Source organism: Pecten maximus, chromosome 2, assembly GCF_902652985.1.
Source record: "Pecten maximus chromosome 2, xPecMax1.1, whole genome shotgun sequence".
Lineage (NCBI taxonomy): Eukaryota > Metazoa > Mollusca > Bivalvia > Pectinida > Pectinidae > Pecten > Pecten maximus.
In genome coordinates, this window is record NC_047016.1 from 47,004,895 (window position 1) to 47,026,045 (window position 21,151).

At 37.7% G+C, this 21,151-nt stretch overlaps 1 protein-coding gene across 1 annotated transcript in view; it reads left to right on the forward strand.

Annotated features, from left to right (window-relative positions):
- Positions 1-21,151, forward strand: part of LOC117322300 (contactin-like) — a 37,706-nt gene that overhangs the window by 6,445 nt on the left and 10,110 nt on the right. Inside the window, exons 2-13 of the mRNA XM_033877131.1 lie at positions 22-93; positions 7,785-7,882; positions 8,703-8,788; positions 9,356-9,501; positions 10,902-11,009; positions 12,353-12,537; positions 12,702-12,855; positions 14,123-14,218; positions 14,685-14,930; positions 15,382-15,490; positions 19,606-19,805; positions 20,483-20,755. Coding sequence (XP_033733022.1) covers positions 36-93; positions 7,785-7,882; positions 8,703-8,788; positions 9,356-9,501; positions 10,902-11,009; positions 12,353-12,537; positions 12,702-12,855; positions 14,123-14,218; positions 14,685-14,930; positions 15,382-15,490; positions 19,606-19,805; positions 20,483-20,755 — 1,759 coding nt within the window. The 5' untranslated portion in view covers positions 22-35. The remainder of the gene's footprint in view (positions 1-21; positions 94-7,784; positions 7,883-8,702; positions 8,789-9,355; positions 9,502-10,901; positions 11,010-12,352; positions 12,538-12,701; positions 12,856-14,122; positions 14,219-14,684; positions 14,931-15,381; positions 15,491-19,605; positions 19,806-20,482; positions 20,756-21,151) is intronic.

A 21,151-nucleotide genomic window follows, 5' to 3' on the forward strand; every position in this document is an offset into this window, starting at 1 on the left:
GTCATGCATTTGGTTTTCCAGGTTGTCATGACAACATGCTGAGGCTGTTGATCTGTACCATATGCGCCTACCTGGCAAGCGCCCAGATACGAGGTAAGCTATATTGACATTTACAATACACACACACTTATTCTTAAGAATATATGTATCATTGCAATGTATAAATGTGATCTCTTGTTCAAAACAAAGTGTGGCTGAGTGAAATGAAAATTGCATTGTTCCGAAACACTATCTACCGTGACGTAACTATTTACTGAGGTTTAGGACCATACACATATAGATATATGTACTGAGACGTATGTTTATGTATACGGAGACACATGGACACATATATCATTTTCCAAGACAAAAATAATTGACTACTTTCGAAAACGATATTAAAAACGATGACTTGTGACTTTAAGAATGACTCATTGTTTGTAAATAAGAAAGGAACATTTAAAAAAATATTTTAAAAATCAATACATCCAAGATTTGAAAATTCTTTTTTTTGTTTTTGTTTTGTTGACAAAACTCTGTCTCAGTAAACTTTTTAAGACGCTGGAAGATGAAATTGTAAGTTGTTAGTAAATGTGAAATAAGTTCTACTGTAATGGCAGTTTTTATTGAAAAATATAAAATAAACCCAGTACTGAGTTACTTCAATACTCAATACTATGTTGTCTTTAATGACCTCCACTTCTGCTAGCCCGAGTTTCCCCTGGCCCTGACACCCTTTCCGGGCTACACTTCTGCTTGTTTTTTTTTTTTTTTTTTTTTATAAAAAGTCAACTGTGCTGAAGAAGACTGGCTTGCACAGGCTATATGTAACACCGAAGTTTTAGTTAGTTTAACAATATTTTTATTCAATATTCATAATTAAGGATTGTACCTCATTTTGACTGCGTATATGGTAGTATGCCCGCAGTTGGCAACGAAAATTTCCTATGGTTAGCGCTTCATACGATATGTTCGTTGCCAACTGCGGGCATAGTTACCATATATACACAGTCAAAATGAGGTACAATCCTTATATTTACAGCAAACAAATCGTTTAAATGCAGTGCAAAGCAAATAAAATTCAAGTTGTGTTGCGACGTTGGTAACTACGGCAGCCTAGGTTGCTAAGATAATCTAGTTTCAGTGAAACTACGTAAAGATACCAGTATTGTTAAATTGTGTCTGTAATTTATTGATATATTCACAATCCACATTTTCTGTCTCAGATTAACTATGGTTGTCAAGCACAGCGTGTATTAACACATATTTAGTAGTGACGTGGTCAAATGTTCTCCAAGAACTACGCTTCAGCCATTTGTTGTTAGCTTACCTCGTGGAGAAGTTAAATATGCACTCATTTCCGCAATATTCAGTTAAGTTTTGGACAAAATACTCACTTGACGTTAGCTTTTTGTGGAGAGATCATCGGGTAACAGGAGAAAACGCTAAAATTGCGTTGATCAGTCCTTTCAAAATGGCGCCGTCTAGTTGACGTTCCGGTAACGTCACAAATAGTCGACGTCTAAATTATGTTACCGATTCCCGCGCTTTTTAATCCGCTGAGACTTTTTTCATTGCGTTTATGCTAATTTATTCGCAGTCAGAGTTTACTAAGCTGAAGAAGGGAGCTGTAAATATAAAAATAAACATACATATTTTATAATTTGGGATTGGAAAACAAGCTAAAAGCTTATATATTAATTCTCAATAATCAACTCAAACTGTGCTGTTATCCTGAAAAACGCTTATCTGTCAGGAACCTTGACATTTTCTGTCTCTCGGACGTACCTGGGTACAAGAACTCGAACCAATTTGCAATGGCGCGATCGGGCTAGGAGTCTTTGAATACCAAACGAAAGAATTAATGAAAATATCACGAAATTAGTCTTAATGTGTCTGTGACATCTTTACCAAATTACCCCACCCACCGTCACAAAAAGATATGCGACATAATTGTGAATGCAGATTTCTCTTTGGATGCCGATCGGTACGGAAAGGCGGAAACGGTTGTCGTTGTGTCCGTCCTCAAAAATCGTAAAATCGACTATCAACACGGCAAACTTTCTTTATTATTTATTTATTGACGGGCTTACCGTCGGCTATTACGGCTTCTCAGCCTTTCATTTGACGAGAAAAGACAGGAAAATGAGAAGAGACATATGTAGTATTGAGCGACAGACGAGAAATGGAGGTAGAGAGAGGAGACTGGGGAGTCGTTTGTTGAATCCTACCTAGAATATATTTCTATAACTTTAAGTCCCTCTAAACGTCCCAATAATAAAGTACTTAATTATTGTCTAACCCAAACCTCTGGGTCGGCTTTATCACGCATTTTCTTTATCGAATTACCGACCAGAGGGTTCTTTTTCGTCCGGGTTGGACATTGCCACATGGGCCGACGTTTTAAGTCCAATCCGACGGACTGCGTGGGGATCAGTGGTTAGTGATTAGAAACATGCACGTGCTTTATAGGGATTTATTTTTGATGTCCTTTCACCTTATTCCATTCCAACACAGTCTTTCATATTGTATACATATGAACTGTTCAAAATGTCAGCAATCTTATGTAACCAATCTGCGACTTTCTCCTTCCAATTGTCCACTGTGCGGACCGTTTTATTTCATTTAATGGAGAAGTAAATATAATATGAATATTAAACTGAATGTTTATTGAAACTGAAAATAGTAGTATTTTATATAACTCTAAGAAAAAGGTAAAAATAACACGAAACTTTGCACTTGCCAGTTGGGCAAGTAGTTACCAATATTTACTTGCCGACAGACCAAATCTGCTGGTCCTGGGCCATCGAGGTGGGTTTTCTCTTGCCATGCACCTCCATATTGTGATGTGACACCTGTATGTAATAAATTAATAATGTTACACCTGTATGTAATAATGTTACACATGTATGTAACAATGTCACACCTGTATGTAACAATGTCACACATGTATGTAATAATGTTACACCTGTATGTAATAATGTCACACATGTATGTAACAATGTCACACCTGTATGTAATAATGTCACACATGTATGTAATAATGTCACACCTGTATGTAACAATGTCACACCTGTATGTAATAATGTCACACATGTATGTTATAATGTTACACCTGTATGTAACAATGTCACACCTGTATGTAATAATGTCACACCTGTATGTAACAATGTCACACCTGTATGTAATAATGTCACACATGTATGTTATAATGTTACACCTGTATGTAACAATGTCACACCTGTATGTAATAATGTCACACCTGTATGTAATAATGTCACACCTGTATGTAATAATGTTACACCTGTATGTGATAATGTCACACCTGTATGTAATGTCACATATGTATGTAACAATGTCACACCTGTATGTAATAATGTCACACCTGTATGTAACAATGCCACACATGTATGTAATAATGTCACACCTGTATGTAATAATATTACACCTGTATGTAACAATGTCAAACCTGTATGTAATAATGTCAAACCTGTATGTAATAATGTCACACCGGTATGTAACAATGTCACATCTGTATGTAACAATGTCACACCTGTATGTAATAATGTCACACCTGTATGTAACAATGTCACACCTGTATGTAACAATGTCACACATGTATGTAATAATGTCACACATGTATGTAATAATGTCACACCTGTATGTAATAATGTCACACCTGTATGTAATAATGTCACACCTGTATGTAACAATGTCACACCTGTATGTAACAATGTCACACCTGTATGTAATAATGTCACACATGTGTGTAATAATGTCACACCTGTATGTAACAATGTCACACCTGTATGTAACAATGTCACACCTGTATGTAACAATGTCACACCTGTATGTAATAATGTCACACATGTATGTAATAATGTCACACATGTATGTAATAATGTCACACCTGTATGTAACAATGTCACACCTGTATGTAACAATGTCACACCTGTATGTAACAATGTCACACCTGTATGTAACAATGTCACACCTGTATGTAACAATGTCACACCTGTATGTAACAATGTCACACCTGTATGTAACAATGTCACACCTGTATGTAACAAGGTCACACCTGTATGTAACAATGTCACACCTGTATGTACCAATGTCACACCTGTATGTAACAATGTCACACCTGTATGTGATAATGTCACACCGGTATGTAACAATGTCACACCTGTATGTAACAATGTCACACCTGTATGTAACAATGTCACACCTGTATGTAACAATGTCACACCTGTATGTAATAATGTCACACATGTATGTTCCAATGTCACACCTGTATGTAACAATGTCACACCTGTATGTGATAATGTCACACCTGTATGTAACAATGTCACACCTGTATGTAACAATGTCACACCTGTATGTAACAATGTCACACCTGTATGTAATAATGTCACACATGTATGTAATAATGTTACACCTGTATGTAATAATGTCTCACCGGTATGTAACAATGTCACACCTGTATGTAATAATGTCACACCTGTATGTAATAATGTCGCACATGTACATGATAATGTCACACCTGTATGCAATAATGTCACACCTGTATGTAACAATGTCACACATGTATGTAATAATGTCACACCTGTACATAACAATGCCACACCTGTATGTAGCAATGTCACACCTGTATGTAATGATGTCACACCTTCATGTAATAATGTTACACCTGTATGTTATAATGTCAACCAGTATGTAATAATGTCACATATGTATGTAACAATGTCACACCTGTATGTAATAATGTCACACCTGTACATAACAATGCCACACCTGTATGTAGCAATGTCACACCTGTATGTAATGATGTCACACCTTCATGTAATAATGTTACACCTGTATGTTATAATGTCAACCAGTATGTAATAATGTCACATATGTATGTAACAATGTCACACCTGTATGTAATAATGTCACACCTGTATGTAACAATGTCACATCTGTATGTACCAATGTCACACCTGTATGTAATAATGACACACCTGTATGTAGCAATGTCACACCTGTATGTAATGATGTCACACCTTCATGTAATAATGTTACACCTGTATGTTATAATGTCAACCAGTATGTAATAATGTCACATATGTATGTAACAATGTCACACCTGTATGTAATAATGTCACACCTGTATGTAATAATGTCACACCTGTATGTAACAATGTCACATCTGTATGTACCAATGTCACACCTGTATGTAATAATGACACACCTGTATGTAACAATGTCACACCTGTATGTAATAATGTCACACCTGTATGTAACAAGGTCACACCTGTATGTAACAATGTCACACCTTTATGTAACAATGTCACACCTGTATGTAACAATGTCACACCTGTATGTAATAATGTCACACATGTATGTAATAATGTCACACCTGTATGTAATATGGTCACCTTTATGTAACAATGTCACACCTGTATGTAACAATGTCACACCTGTATGTAACAATGTCACACCTGTATGTAACAAGGTCACACCTGTATGTAACAATGTCACACCTGTATGTACCAATGTCACACCTGTATGTAACAATGTCACACCTGTATGTGATAATGTCACACCGGTATGTAACAATGTCACACCTGTATGTAACAATGTCACACCTGTATGTAACAATGTCACACCTGTATGTAATAATGTCGCACATGTACATGATAATGTCACACCTGTATGCAATAATGTCACACCTGTATGTAACAATGTCACACATGTATGTAATAATGTCACACCTGTACATAACAATGCCACACCTGTATGTAGCAATGTCACACCTGTATGTAATGATGTCACACCTTCATGTAATAATGTTACACCTGTATGTTATAATGTCAACCAGTATGTAATAATGTCACATATGTATGTAACAATGTCACACCTGTATGTAATAATGTCACACCTGTACATAACAATGCCACACCTGTATGTAGCAATGTCACACCTGTATGTAATGATGTCACACCTTCATGTAATAATGTTACACCTGTATGTTATAATGTCAACCAGTATGTAATAATGTCACATATGTATGTAACAATGTCACACCTGTATGTAATAATGTCACACCTGTATGTAACAATGTCACATCTGTATGTACCAATGTCACACCTGTATGTAATAATGACACACCTGTATGTAGCAATGTCACACCTGTATGTAATGATGTCACACCTTCATGTAATAATGTTACACCTGTATGTTATAATGTCAACCAGTATGTAATAATGTCACATATGTATGTAACAATGTCACACCTGTATGTAATAATGTCACACCTGTATGTAATAATGTCACACCTGTATGTAACAATGTCACATCTGTATGTACCAATGTCACACCTGTATGTAATAATGACACACCTGTATGTAACAATGTCACACCTGTATGTAATAATGTCACACCTGTATGTAACAAGGTCACACCTGTATGTAACAATGTCACACCTTTATGTAACAATGTCACACCTGTATGTAACAATGTCACACCTGTATGTAATAATGTCACACATGTATGTAATAATGTCACACCTGTATGTAATATGGTCACCTTTATGTAACAATGTCACACCTGTATGTAACAATGTCACACCTGTATGTAACAATGTCACACCTGTATGTAACAAGGTCACACCTGTATGTAACAATGTCACACCTGTATGTACCAATGTCACACCTGTATGTAACAATGTCACACCTGTATGTGATAATGTCACACCGGTATGTAACAATGTCACACCTGTATGTAACAATGTCACACCTGTATGTAACAATGTCACACCTGTATGTAATAATGTCGCACATGTACATGATAATGTCACACCTGTATGCAATAATGTCACACCTGTATGTAACAATGTCACACATGTATGTAATAATGTCACACCTGTACATAACAATGCCACACCTGTATGTAGCAATGTCACACCTGTATGTAATGATGTCACACCTTCATGTAATAATGTTACACCTGTATGTTATAATGTCAACCAGTATGTAATAATGTCACATATGTATGTAACAATGTCACACCTGTATGTAATAATGTCACACCTGTACATAACAATGCCACACCTGTATGTAGCAATGTCACACCTGTATGTAATGATGTCACACCTTCATGTAATAATGTTACACCTGTATGTTATAATGTCAACCAGTATGTAATAATGTCACACCTGTATGTAATAATGTCACACCTGTATGTAACAATGTCACACCTGTATGTAACAATGTCACATCTGTATGTACCAATGTCACACCTGTATGTAATAATGACACACCTGTATGTAGCAATGTCACACCTGTATGTAATGATGTCACACCTTCATGTAATAATGTTACACCTGTATGTTATAATGTCAACCAGTATGTAATAATGTCACATATGTATGTAACAATGTCACACCTGTATGTAATAATGTCACACCTGTATGTAATAATGTCACACCTGTATGTAACAATGTCACATCTGTATGTACCAATGTCACACCTGTATGTAATAATGACACACCTGTATGTAACAATGTCACACCTGTATGTAATAATGTCACACCTGTATGTAACAAGGTCACACCTGTATGTAACAAGGTCACACCTGTATGTAACAATGCCACACCTGTATGTACCAATGTCACACCTGTATGTAACAATGTCACACCTGTATGTAACAAGGTCACACCTGTATGTAACAAGGTCACACCTGTATGTAACAATGTCACACCTGTATGTAACAATGTCACACCTGTATGTAATAATGTCACACCTGTATGATGTTTTACATTGTAGAATGTCCATTAGGATGGGTGCGAGACGATATCGGCCAGAGCTGCTATAAGTTTGTATTTGAACCTGAGACTTATGAGACGGCCACCCGGTTATGCGCGGTAGGTTTATATCTTTTTATATTATTTTTGATAATTTAAATAGCTAGGCTTCCATTATGCATGTTATTCTGTCGTGCTTACCCACTGTCGCATGTTTTAATATAAACTTAATTATTCATAATTCAACATTAACTTTATAATAACACATCATACAGTACGAAAGAATCGTATCGGGAAACAAGTTGTAGTAACTTATATAAATATATATAAATCTGTTTCCTGAGTCGCATGTTTTGGATGATTAAATGCCTTGTGCATCAATGATATTCAGTCAATTACAATAAGCAGGCAATTTTTTAAACAGAAAATGCTGAAATGCTTTGGTGAAATAATTTGAATATGTGCAGTTATGATGTAGGCCTACTTTACAGTCAGGAATGGTACTGAGTTCACTCAACTTTGAAATGTATGTCAACTGTAGCTTCCACATTTTAAAGACAGAATCTGTATAGAATACTCACCATTTTTAACTCAGGAATACTTTTTTAATTCTAATTGATTGATGCATTCAAGAAAAAATATTCCCTCTCTGTAGAAATATGATAAAGTTGGAGTGTACATGTGTAATGGTAATGTAATTATTTATAACATTTGCTTCCTTATTTCTGATTGGTTAAAATTTGCTTACTTATTTCTGATTGGTTAAAATCTGCTGCTTTATTTCTGATTGTGTGGTTAAGATTTGCTTTAAACAGTACAAGTTTAAACTCAATATTAATGATGAAATGTTAGCAAACTGATGTTTTAGAAATATCTTTAAAGTTGATATTGTAAAACTAAAATCTAAGTAAAAAACAAGACAATTTATCTATTTTTACAGGACATGGGATCACACATGATCGCTGTGAACGATGCAAATGAATTCACGTTCATCAACAACTACCTACAAATCAACGATGGTATCAGGTAAATGATGGCATGGTCACTCATGATGTGAAAATAATACAGTTACTTTGACTACCAAATCAAAAATTTTATCAGAATGCTGAAAATGTACATATGTCTTATTTTTGTGCTTTTCATGATTAAAACATGTGTGCTAAATAATGACTACGCTGTTTCTAATTACTATTTTAAAGCAAACAGTGACAATGAACCAATTCATCAATACCCTAGCTAACCAAAGTTCGAATTTGGGGATTTGAGTTACTTATTAGGGCTGCGGTGGCTGAGTGGTTCAGGTTTCTCGACATTTGATCACTAGCTCTCCACCTCTGGGTTGCGAGTTTGAAACCCACGTGGGGCAGTTGCCGTAGGCCGGTGTTTTTTCTCCGGGTACTCTGGCTTTCCTCCACCCCCAAAACCTGGCAATTCCTTAAATGACCCTGTTAGAACATTAAACAAAATAAACCAAACCGATAACTTGAGGGCAATGGGTCAGCCTTGAGGACCAAGATATAAGCTCTGGCTCAAATTTGTGTGTGGTTTTTGGAGCAGAAAGGCAGAGCGGTGTATGTTTAACTTGTTTTGTAGGAGCCAATGGCTGACTAGTGGAGAACAGGACCTTACCATAGCACAGCTGTTCCGATGGATGGGTGACTCCAGCGCTCTGAATGACAACCTTAGACAGTTCATGGCTTCTGGTGGTGCAGGAACCATCCTTGTTTTTAGATTTGCTGGTAAGTTAATCATTTTTACAATTGCTGTTAATTATTTGAATCTGAATTTTTCAAAATTTATTGACAAATAAATGATTCAGTTTTGTATTGTATGTAAGTGAGAATGATGTCCTTCATTCTCCACTTTACCCATAACATCAGTCAGCTTAAAAAGGCACCAATCTAAAATAACAAAATCAAGTTTAAATTGAATACATGTATATGTAACTAGATGTAAGTTACCATAGTGATGTATGTTACTAGGTGTAAGTTACCATAGTGATGTATGTTACTAGGTGTAAGTTACCATAGTGATGTATGTTACTAGATGTAAGTTACCATAGTGATGTATGTTACTAGATGTAAGTTACCGTAGTGATGTATGTTACTAGTTGTAAGTTACCATAGTGATGTATGTTACTAGATGTAAGTTACCATAGTGATGTATGTTACTAGTTGTAAGTTACCATAGTGGTGTATGTTACTAGATGTAAGTTACCATAGTGATGTATGTTACTAGGTGTAAGTTACCATAGTGATGTATGTTACTAGGTGTAAGTTACCATAGTGATGTATGTTACTAGGTGTAAGTTACCATAGTGATGTATGTTACTAGATGTAAGTTACCATAGTGATGTATGTTACTAGATGTAAGTTACCGTAGTGATGTATGTTACTAGTTGTAAGTTACCATAGTGATGTATGTTACTAGATGTAAGTTACCATAGTGATGTATGTTACTAGTTGTAAGTTACCATAGTGGTGTATGTTACTAGATGTAAGTTACCATAGTGATGTATGTTACTAGGTGTAAGTTACCATAGTGATGTATGTTACTAGGTGTAAGTTACCATAGTGATGTATGTTACTAGGTGTAAGTTACCATAGTGATGTATGTTACTAGGTGTAAGTTACCATAGTGATGTATGTTACTAGTTGTAAGTTACCATAGTGATGTATGTTACTAGATGTAAGTTACCATAGTGATGTATGTTACTAGATGTAAGTTACCATAATGATGTATGTTACTAGATGTAAGTTACCATAGTGATGTACGGGGGAGGGGGGATGTTACTAGTTGTAAGTTACCATAGTGATGTATGTTACTAGATATAAGTTACCAAAGTAATGTATGTTACTAGATGTAAGTTACCATAGTGATGTACATTACTTGATGTAAGTTACCATAGTGATGTATGTTACTAGATGTAAGTTACCATAGTGATGTATGTTACTAGATGTAAGTTACCATAGTGATGTACATTACTTGATGTAAGTTACCATAGTGATGTATGTTACTAGATGTAAGTTACCATAGTGATGTATGTTACTAGATGTAAGTTACTATATTGTGATATTTGTTACTAGTTGTAAGTTAATTATTATAATGATTTATGTTTCCACTAATAATCTGTTACTAGGTGTGGAGTTCAGACTGGGGCTTGCAAAGGTCAGCGACAAATTGAACTACATTTGTGAGATCAGTTTGGATCAGGCATATTTGGTCCTAAACCAGGATCGTGATTTCCGTAAGTGCAGACCAAACCAGTGTCACTCATAGCATGATAACAGCTGAGAAATTCCATTATAACCTTCTCCAGTTTTTACACTATGTTGGCAAAGCTTTATTATTCCAGTAGCTACTATGTATATTGTCACTAATTAACAGGGACTTGACATAATTTTCCAACCCATGGTCCATTTATATACATGAGAGTATGTATAATACATATAACGTACTGTGGATTGGAAATTTGTGCGAAGTCCCTGTGATTAATGAATCACATGATCAACAACTTTGAACAATTTTTGTATAATTTGTTCCGTGATCTTTGAATTTTAATCAAACACATCAAAGAGATTTACTATAACTCACTATCTTTGTTTGGCAACAGGTTTTATATACCTCACAGCATCTTGAGGTCTATACTGTATTAAAATCCTGTTAGTCTGGAAATAAGCCCATATCCAGTAATAAGCCCATGTCCAGTACTAAGCCCATGTCCAGTACTAAGCCCATGTGCAATAGTAAGCCCATGCCTGATGATAAACCCATGTCCAGTAACAAACCCATGTCCAATAATAAGCCAATGTCTGGACTAAACCCATGTCCAGTACTAAACCCATGTCCAGTACTAAACCCATGTCCAGTAATAAGCCCATGTCCAGTACTAAGCCCATGTCCAGTACTAAGCCCATGTGCAATAGTAAGCCCATGCCTGATGGTAAGCCCATGTCCAGTAACAAACCCATGTGCAATAATAAGCCAATGTCTGGACTAAACCCATGTCCAGTACTAAACCCATGTCCAGTAATAAGCCCATGTCCAGAACTAAGCCCATGTCCAGTAATAAGCCCATGTCCAGTACTAAGCCCATGTCCAGTAAAAAACCCATGCCTGGTAATAAGCCCATGTCCAATACTAAGCCCATGTACAGTTATAAGGCCGTCTCTGGTAATAAGCCCTTAAAAAGTGTCACCTGGGCTTAATATAGGATAAATACGATAGATGACCAGTATAGTTCCTTAGATGATAATGTACACATAACAATACTGACATACTATATACAGTATTCATTCCAAAAAACACCTGGTTAAATGATTAGTGTTAAAGTTAGGGGAGGGCTTACTTGTGAACTGCTTTTAGCTTACTATTCAAAAATAGATGATTCGACAAAAATAAAGAAGAGGGCTTATTTGTAGGCAGGGGCCTGGCTTATTTGTAGAAAGGGGCTTATTTGTGGATAGATACGGTACAGATATTTTGATATGAAATAGAAACAAAAAACAAAAAACAAATAAACAATACTTTGTATGTAGTACAAGGTTATAGGTGTTTAGTATGGTGATGTTGTCTTTACTCTGCTGCCAGGATTCGGGACCTACGTTACAAGTGAGGTTGACATGTTGTACGGCCCACAGTTTACAAAGATGCCCGAAGATGTGATTATGATCCAGTCATCCAAACAGGCATATGTGGAGTGTCGAGCCATGGGAAATCCCTCACCTACGTACCGCTGGTTTCGTGGTGATGATGAACGGAACATTAACGAGGAGGTAATTAGTTAATATAACAAGGATGTACATGTATTTTAAAGATGCAATTGCTGTTTTTTTGCAGTTAAGAACATTTCTTTAAAATGTATATCAAGATTTGGTTTAGTAGCTATCATAATTCAAAATAAATAAAATTTTCACTTCTGATGTTATTTGTCGTTAAGGTATCTCCTAGCACTAGTCTCCGCTACACACTGACCAATGGAAAGCTGACCATTCAGAAACCCAATGAAGAGGAAGATGCTGGATATTACAGATGTGAGGTGGAAAACAAGTTTGGAAAGATCGTTAGTGACCCCATACAACTATCATTTGGATGTAAGTTTGACCTTTTGTGACCTCATACGTCTGTCATTTGGCTGTAAGTTTGACCTTCAGTGACCCCATACAACTGTCATTTGACTGTAAGTTTGATCTTCTTTGACCCCATACAACTGTCATTTGACTGTAAGTTTGACCTTCAGTGACCCCATACAACTGTCATTTGACTGTAAGTTTGACCTTCAGTGACCCCATACAACTGTCATTTGACTGTAAGTTTGACCTTCAGTGACCCCATACAACTGTCATTTGGCTGTAAGTTTGACCTTCAGTGACCCCATACAACTGTCATTTGACTGTAAGTTTGACCTTCAGTGACCCCATACAACTATCATTTGACTGTAAGTTTGATCTTCTTTGACCCCATACAACTGTCATTTGACTGTAAGTTTGACCTTCAGTGACCCCATACAACTGTCATTTGACTGTAAGTTTGACCTTCAGTGACCCCATACAACTGTCATTTGGCTGTAAGTTTGACCTTCAGTGACCCCATACAACTGTCATTTGACTGTAAGTTTGACCTTCAGTGACCCCATACAACTGTGAGTTGACTGTAAGTTTGACCTTCAGTGACTTCACACAACTGTCATTTGACTGTAAGTTTGACCTTCAGTGACCCCATACAACTGTCATTTGGCTGTAAGTTTGACCTTCAGTGACCTCATACAACTGTCATTTGACTGTAAGTTTGACCTTCAGTGACCCCATACAACTGTCATTTGACTGTAAGTTTGACCTTCAGTGACCCCATACAACTGTCATTTGACTGTAAGTTTGACCTTCAGTGACCCCATACAACTGTCATTTGACTGTAAGTTTGACCTTCAGTGACCCCATACAACTGTCATTTGGCTGTAAGTTTGACCTTCAGTGACCCCATACAACTGTCATTTGGCTGTAAGTTTGACCTTCAGTGACCTCATACAACTGTCATTTGGCTGTAAGTTTGACCTTCAGTGACCCCATACAACTGTCATTTGGCTGTAAGTTTGACCTTCAGTGACCCCATACACCTGTCATTTGGCTGTAAGTTTGACCTTCAGTGACCTCATACATCTGTCATTTGGCTGAAAATTTGACCTTCAGTGACCTCATACAACTGTCATTTGACTGTAAGTTTGACCTTCAGTGACCTCATACAACTGTCATTTGACTGTAAATTTGACCTTCAGTGACCTTGTACAACTTTTTTCGTCAGTCTGATGTCTTCGTTGACTGTTGTCAGACTTTGTTGATACTGATGGGAAGTTTTCGTTTTTAGTCCTGGCAGAGTTCTCCAATGTCCAGGATGCCCCAGTACCAGCCACAGCCTACGACGGAGCAGTAGTGTCCTGTAGTGACATCAAGTATAAACCAGGTAATTCTAGTGACTTATACTGATTACATATTATTCTCTTAAACCTATTGTTCTCTTCAACTTATCATTCTCTTAAATGTATTGTTTACTTAAACTTATTGTTCTCTTAAACTTATTGTTTTCTTAAACATATTGTTCTCTTAAACATATTTCTCTCTTAAACTTATTGTTCTCTAATACTGATTGTTATCTTAAACTTATTGTTCTCCTAAACTTATTGTTCTCTTAAATTTATTGTTCTCTTAAATTTATTGTTCTCTTAAAGTTCTCTTAAATTTATTGTTCTCTTAAACTTATTGTTCTCTAATACTGATTGTTCTCTAATACTGATTGTTCTCTAATACTGATTGTTCTCATAAACTTATTGTTCTCTTAAATTTATTGTTCTCTTAAACCTATTGTTCTCTAATACTTATTGTTCTCTAATACTTATTGTTCTCTAATACTGATCGTGTTCTTTCGTCAGATGTGGTGTACAACTGGATGAGACAGAGTTACAGTGGCTCAGGGTTTGAGTACATCTACACGGAATTGATGCCCTACATGTTTTTATCAGCCAATGGGAAACTGTACTTCACAGAAGTCACTCGTGTAGACCAGGCCGATTATTACTGTCAGGTGACACTGGCGGGGCTATCCTCCACAGTGGTAGGATCAAGTCAGCCGCCAAGCAAGACAAGTCTACCTATCTTCCTTAGTGTGTCTGACTCAGGTATGTATTAGAAGTATACTTATCACATAATTAATATGATATAATGATCGAACATGTGTTTCCATATGATATGAAATTGATGAAACAAGTCTAAGAATTTTTACTTTTCTGAACCTCCATGCAAGGTTAAATGAAAAAAATTATTACAGATTTCACATAAATTTCATAAGAAGTGAAAACATATACAATTGTACAAGATTCTGCGTATCAGATACTAAGGTACCACGCGGTATGTACATACATATATATATGGTCAAACCGATGACATAAACCCTTAAATGGTGATATTTTCACTCCCTGCCTTTTTCTCTTGTCTCATGATATTTTAAGTGACTCTGAGAAAGTTAAGTGTCGTAACACAGATAACAGAATGTGTCATTGGTAAAATATGATTAGATATGATAAAATTGGCCAACAAAGGGAGAGATATTTTGAATAATTCTGTTTGAAGCTGCCAGAGCCGATTGGGGTCCAGACATTCACAATGATTTCATTGCTGTCTTTCCGAAACCTCCCATGAGAGGGGAGGATCTTCGACTCGAGTGTTTTGCCTATGGATCGTGAGTAAACCTATATAGAGAATACTATCAGTAGTGGTTTTCTCTTATGTTCGATTTATTTACACCTTTGGTTAATCTGGAGACATAATCAAAACCTTACTGTGCACAAACACCCTATTTATGAGATGTTTTCTAAAGTGTCCTATTTTTTTTTCTAAATTTTGAGTTAGATTTAATTTCATTTTTACGTTATTTTTTCTCTGCTTGTTTTTTTGTGAGTAGGCTTATCTATGAGATTGTGTTTATCTGTGAGAATGGAATTATCTGTGAGAGTGGACGTGTGTTTATCTGTGAGAGGAGACTTGTCTGTGAGAGTGGACTTATCTGTGAGAGTGTGTTTATCTGTGAGAGGAGACTTGTCTGTGAGAGTGGACTTATCTGTGAGAGGAGACTTGTCTGTGAGAGTGGACTTATCTGTGAGAGTGGACTTATCTGTGAGAGTGGACTTATCTGTGAGAGTGGACTTATCTGTGATAGTGGACTTATCTGTGAGAGTGAACTTATCTGTGAGAGGAGACTTGTCTGTGAGAGTGGACTTATCTGTGAGAGTGGACTTATCTGTGAGAGTGAACTTATCTGTGAGAGGAGACTTATCTGTGAGAGGAGACTTGTCTGTGAGAGGAGACTTATCTGTGAGAGGAGACTTGTCTGTGAGAGGGGACTTGTCTGTGAGAGTGAACTTATCTGTGAGAGGAGACTTGTCTGTGAGAGTGGACTTATCTGTGAGAGGAGACTTATCTGTGAGAGGAGACTTATCTGTGAGAGTGGACTTATCTGTGAGAGGGGACTTATCTGTGAGAGTGGACTTGTCTGTGAGAGTGTGTTTATCTGTGAGAGGAGACTTATCTGTCAGAGGAGACTTGTCTGTGAGAGTGGACTTGTCTGTGAGAGGAGACTTGTCTGTGAGAGTGGACTTATCTGTGAGAGTGTGTTTATCTGTGAGAGGGGACTTGTCTGTGAGAGGAGACTTATCTGTGAGAGTGGACTTGTCTGTGAGAGGAGACTTGTCTGTGAGAGTGGACTTATCTGTGAGAGTGTGTTTATCTGTGAGAGGGGACTTATCTGTGAGAGTGGACTTATCTGTGAGAGTGGACTTATCTGTGAGAGTGGACTTATCTGTGAGCTGAACTTATCTGTGAGAGTGGACTTATCTGTGAGAGTGGACTTATCTGTGAGAGTGGACTTATCTGTGAGAGTGGACTTATCTGTGAGAGTGGACTTATCTGTGAGAGTGGACTTATCTGTGAGAGTGGACTTATCTGTGAGAGTGGACTTATCTGTGAGAGGAGACTTATCTGTGAGAGTGGACTTATCTGTGAGCTGAACTTATCTGTGAGAGTGGACTTATCTGTGAGAGTGGACTTATCTGTGAGCTGAACTTATCTTTGAGAGTGGACTTATCTGTGAGAGTGGACTTATCTGTGAGAGTGGACTTATCTGTGAGAGGAGACTTATCTGTGAGAGTGGACTTATCTGTGAGAGTGGACTTATCTGTGAGAGTGGACTTATCTGTGAGAGTGGACTTATCTGTGAGAGGGGACTTATCTGTGAGAGTGGACTTATCTGTGAGAGGAGACTTATCTGTGAGAGTGGACTTATCTGTGAGAGGAGACTTATCTGTGAGAGTGGACTTATCTGTGAGAGTGGACTTATCTGTGAGAGTGGACTTATCTGTGAGAGTGGACTTATCTGTGAGAGGAGACTTATCTGTGAGAGTGGACTTATCTGTGAGAGTGGACTTATCTGTGAGAGTGGACTTATCTGTGAGAGGAGACTTATCTGTGAGAGTGGACTTATCTGTGAGAGGAGACTTATCTGTGAGAGTGGACTTGTCTGTGAGAGGAGACTTGTCTGTGAAAGTGGACTTATCTGTGAGAGTGTGTTTATCTGTGAGAGGGGACTTGTCTGTGAGAGGAGACTTGTCTGTGAGAGGAGACTTATCTGTGAGAGTGGACTTATCTGTGAGAGTGGACTTATCTTTGAGCTGAACTTATCTGTGAGAGTGTGTTTATCTGTGAGAGGGAACTTGTCTGTGAGAGTGGACTTATGTGTGAGAGGAGACTTATCTGTGAGAGTGGACTTGTCTGTGAGAGGAGACTTGTCTGTGAGAGTGGACTTATCTGTGAGAGTGTGTTTATCTGTGAGAGGGGACTTATCTGTGAGAGTTGACTTATCTGTGAGAGTGGACTTATCTGTGAGCTGAACTTATCTGTGAGAGTGGACTTATCTGTGAGAGTGGACTTATCTGTGAGAATGGACTTATCTGTGAGAGTGGACTTATCTGTGAGAGTGGACTTATCTGTGAGAGTGGACTTATCTGTGAGAGGAGACTTATCTGTGAGAGTGGACTTATCTGTGAGCTGAACTTATCTGTGAGAGTGGACTTATCTGTGAGAGTGGACTTATTTGTGAGAGTGGACTTATCTGTGAGAGTGAACTTATCTGTGAGAGTGGACTTATCTGTGAGCTGAACTTATCTGTGAGAGGAGACTTGTCTGTGAGAGTGAACTTATCTGTGAGAGGAGACTTGTCTGTGAGAGTGGACTTGTCTGTGAGAGTGGATTTGTCTGTGAGAGTGGACTTATCTGTGAGAGTGGACTTATCTGTGAGAGTGGACTTATCTGTGAGAGTGAACTTATCTGTGAGAGTGGACTTATCTGTGAGAGTGGACTTATCTGTGAGAATGGACTTATCTGTGAGAGTGGACTTATCTGTGAGAGGAGACTTATCTGTGAGAGTGGACTTATCTGTGAGCTGAACTTATCTGTGAGAGTGGACTTATCTGTGAGAGTGGACTTATTTGTGAGAGTGGACTTATCTGTGAGAGTGAACTTATCTGTGAGAGTGGACTTATCTGTGAGCTGAACTTATCTGTGAGAGGAGACTTGTCTGTGAGAGTGAACTTATCTGTGAGAGGAGACTTGTCTGTGAGAGTGGACTTGTCTGTGAGAGTGGATTTGTCTGTGAGAGTGGACTTATCTGTGAGAGTGGACTTATCTGTGAGAGTGGACTTATCTGTGAGAGTGAACTTATCTGTGAGAGTGGACTTATCTGTGAGCTGAACTTATCTGTGAGAGTGGACTTATCTGTGAGAGTGGACTTATCTGTGAGAGTGGACTTATCTGTGAGAGTGGACTTATCTGTGAGAGTGGACTTATCTCTGAGAGTGGACTTATCTGTGAGAGTGAACTTATCTGTGAGAGTGGACTTATCTGTGAGCTGAACTTATCTGTGAGAGGAGACTTGTCTGTGAGAGTGAACTTATCTGTGAGAGGAGACTTGTCTGTGAGAGTGGACTTGTCTGTGAGAGTGGATTTGTCTGTGAGAGTGGACTTATCTGTGAGAGTGGACTTATCTGTGAGAGTGAACTTATCTGTGAGAGTGGACTTATCTGTGAGCTGAACTTATCTGTGAGAGTGGACTTATCTGTGAGAGTGGACTTATCTGTGAGAGTGGACTTATCTGTGAGCTGAACTTATCTGTGAGAGTGAACTTATCTGTGAGAGTGAACTTATCTGTGAGAGGAGACTTGTCTGTGAGAGTGGACTTGTCTGTGAGAGTGGACCTATCTGTGAGAGTGGATTTGTCTGTGAGAGTGGACTTATCTGTGAGAGTGGACTTATCTGTGAGAGTGGACTTATCTGTGAGAGTGAACTTATCTGTGAGAGTGGACTTATCTGTGAGCTGAACTTATCTGTGAGAGTGGACTTATCTGTGAGAGTGGACTTATCTGTGAGAGTGGACTTATTTGTGAGAGTGGACTTATCTGTGAGCTGAACTTATCTGTGAGAGTGAACTTATCTGTGAGAGGAGACTTGTCTGTGAGAGTGGACTTGTCTGTGAGAGTGGACCTATCTGTGAGAGTGGACTTATCTGTGAGAGTGGACTTATCTGTGAGAGTGAACTTATCTGTGAGAGTGAACTTATCTGTGAGAGTGGACTTATCTGTGAGAGTGAACTTATCTGTGAGAGTGAACTTATCTGTGAGAGTGTTTATCTGTGAGAGTGGACTTATCTGTGAGAGTGTTTATCTGTGAGAGGGGCCTTATCTGTGAGAGTGTGTTTATCTGTGAGAGTGAACTTATCAATGAACATCTGCCATTATCTGTTACTAGAGCTAAGAACTACGAGAGTTCCTGGTCCTATTCGTGGAGCCGTGCTGGCAAACCTCTCCCCGCCCGTACCAAGTTCACTGACCTGAACCGTGTACTGACCATCAAAGACATCCAGCGAGAGGATGAGGGGACTTACACATGCTTGGTCAGTCGTGGAAATGCGGCCAGTGACTCTGAGTCAGTCACTGTCACTCTAGAAGGTCAGTCTGAAACTGAAGAAATACCATTCGGGCAGTTTTAGTATTGCAGTCATGTAAATAATTTTTTCTGTAAATTTGAGCGCACATGTGTGGCTTATAAGAATACAAATTTAAAAATAGAACCTTCCAATCTTCCAAGCTGAACATTCATTTCATAAATCACACTCTTTGCAATATCCACTGATAAAAGTGTTTAATTATTTCATTTCACAAAACTTTAAATTTCAATTCATAATATATTTTCCTCAGGACATATGATCACAGCCTCTTAGTTTTTATCTGAAACTTTCAAACTCATATTTACTGCCTATTTTCAAGACTCCTTCTTTTGAAGATACTTTTTCTTCGTTTATTTTCAGAAATAAGTATATATCTGCTAGCATGCAGTGATAGTTGTTTCAGATTTCTTCATTGAATTTATCGGCTTCAAATAAGGATTTTTGAAAAAAAATGTTTTCAAATTTTACACTGGAATTCGATAAGGAGGCCTACTTAGACCTGCTGTCTTTCACAGATGAATTACAGTATGTTCTATAAAAAAATATTGTTTTGATAGGATTATGAAATGTGAAATTAACATGTTTCAAACTCCATCTTCCTGTTTAATTTACAATAATATTTCAACCTCTTCAAATTAAAATTTATAATTATGAGGTAAATTGGTTTTCTGTTGATAGCCCGGCCCTATTTTCTCGTACCGCTGCGTCCACAGCATATTGACGAAGGTGCCCATTTGACTTGGCGCTGTCAGGCCGGAGGTCGACCAATTCCGTACTACACCTGGTACCGCAATGGAGTCGAGATTACATCATCAACGCCTGACATGACCGTCAACAAGAACATTCTTACCATCACAAATGCAAATTCTGACGCCCACAACGGAATGTACCAGTGTTCTGCTACTAATATCCATGGCACCTCCTTCAGTGGGGCACAGCTCAGAGTTTATTGTAAGTTTGTTCTGCCACTAATGTCCATGATAAAACTTTTACTGGGGCACACTTCAGAGTTTACCGTCCTTGGCTGACGATAAGCTCCTGCTCGGCAATAAGTCTCTTTCCCTTTCTATCAAGTCTTCAGATTTACATTTGGGATTGTAAGTTCGTTCCGACACTAATATCGATGGTAACACCTTTTCTAGGACACATCTCTGGGTCTATTATAAAACATTGAAAGGTAACAATTTTCTCAAGTCAGAATTAAGTATCCGGGAAGATTTGGAAATATCATGCATTGCTATATACATGTAGTAGCATTAATCTAAGAATTGGTCGGCTTGTGTAACAAGGTAACTCAAATTTTGTTACTGGGATGGTCAAAGCCGATGAAGATCACCAGTGTTTTAA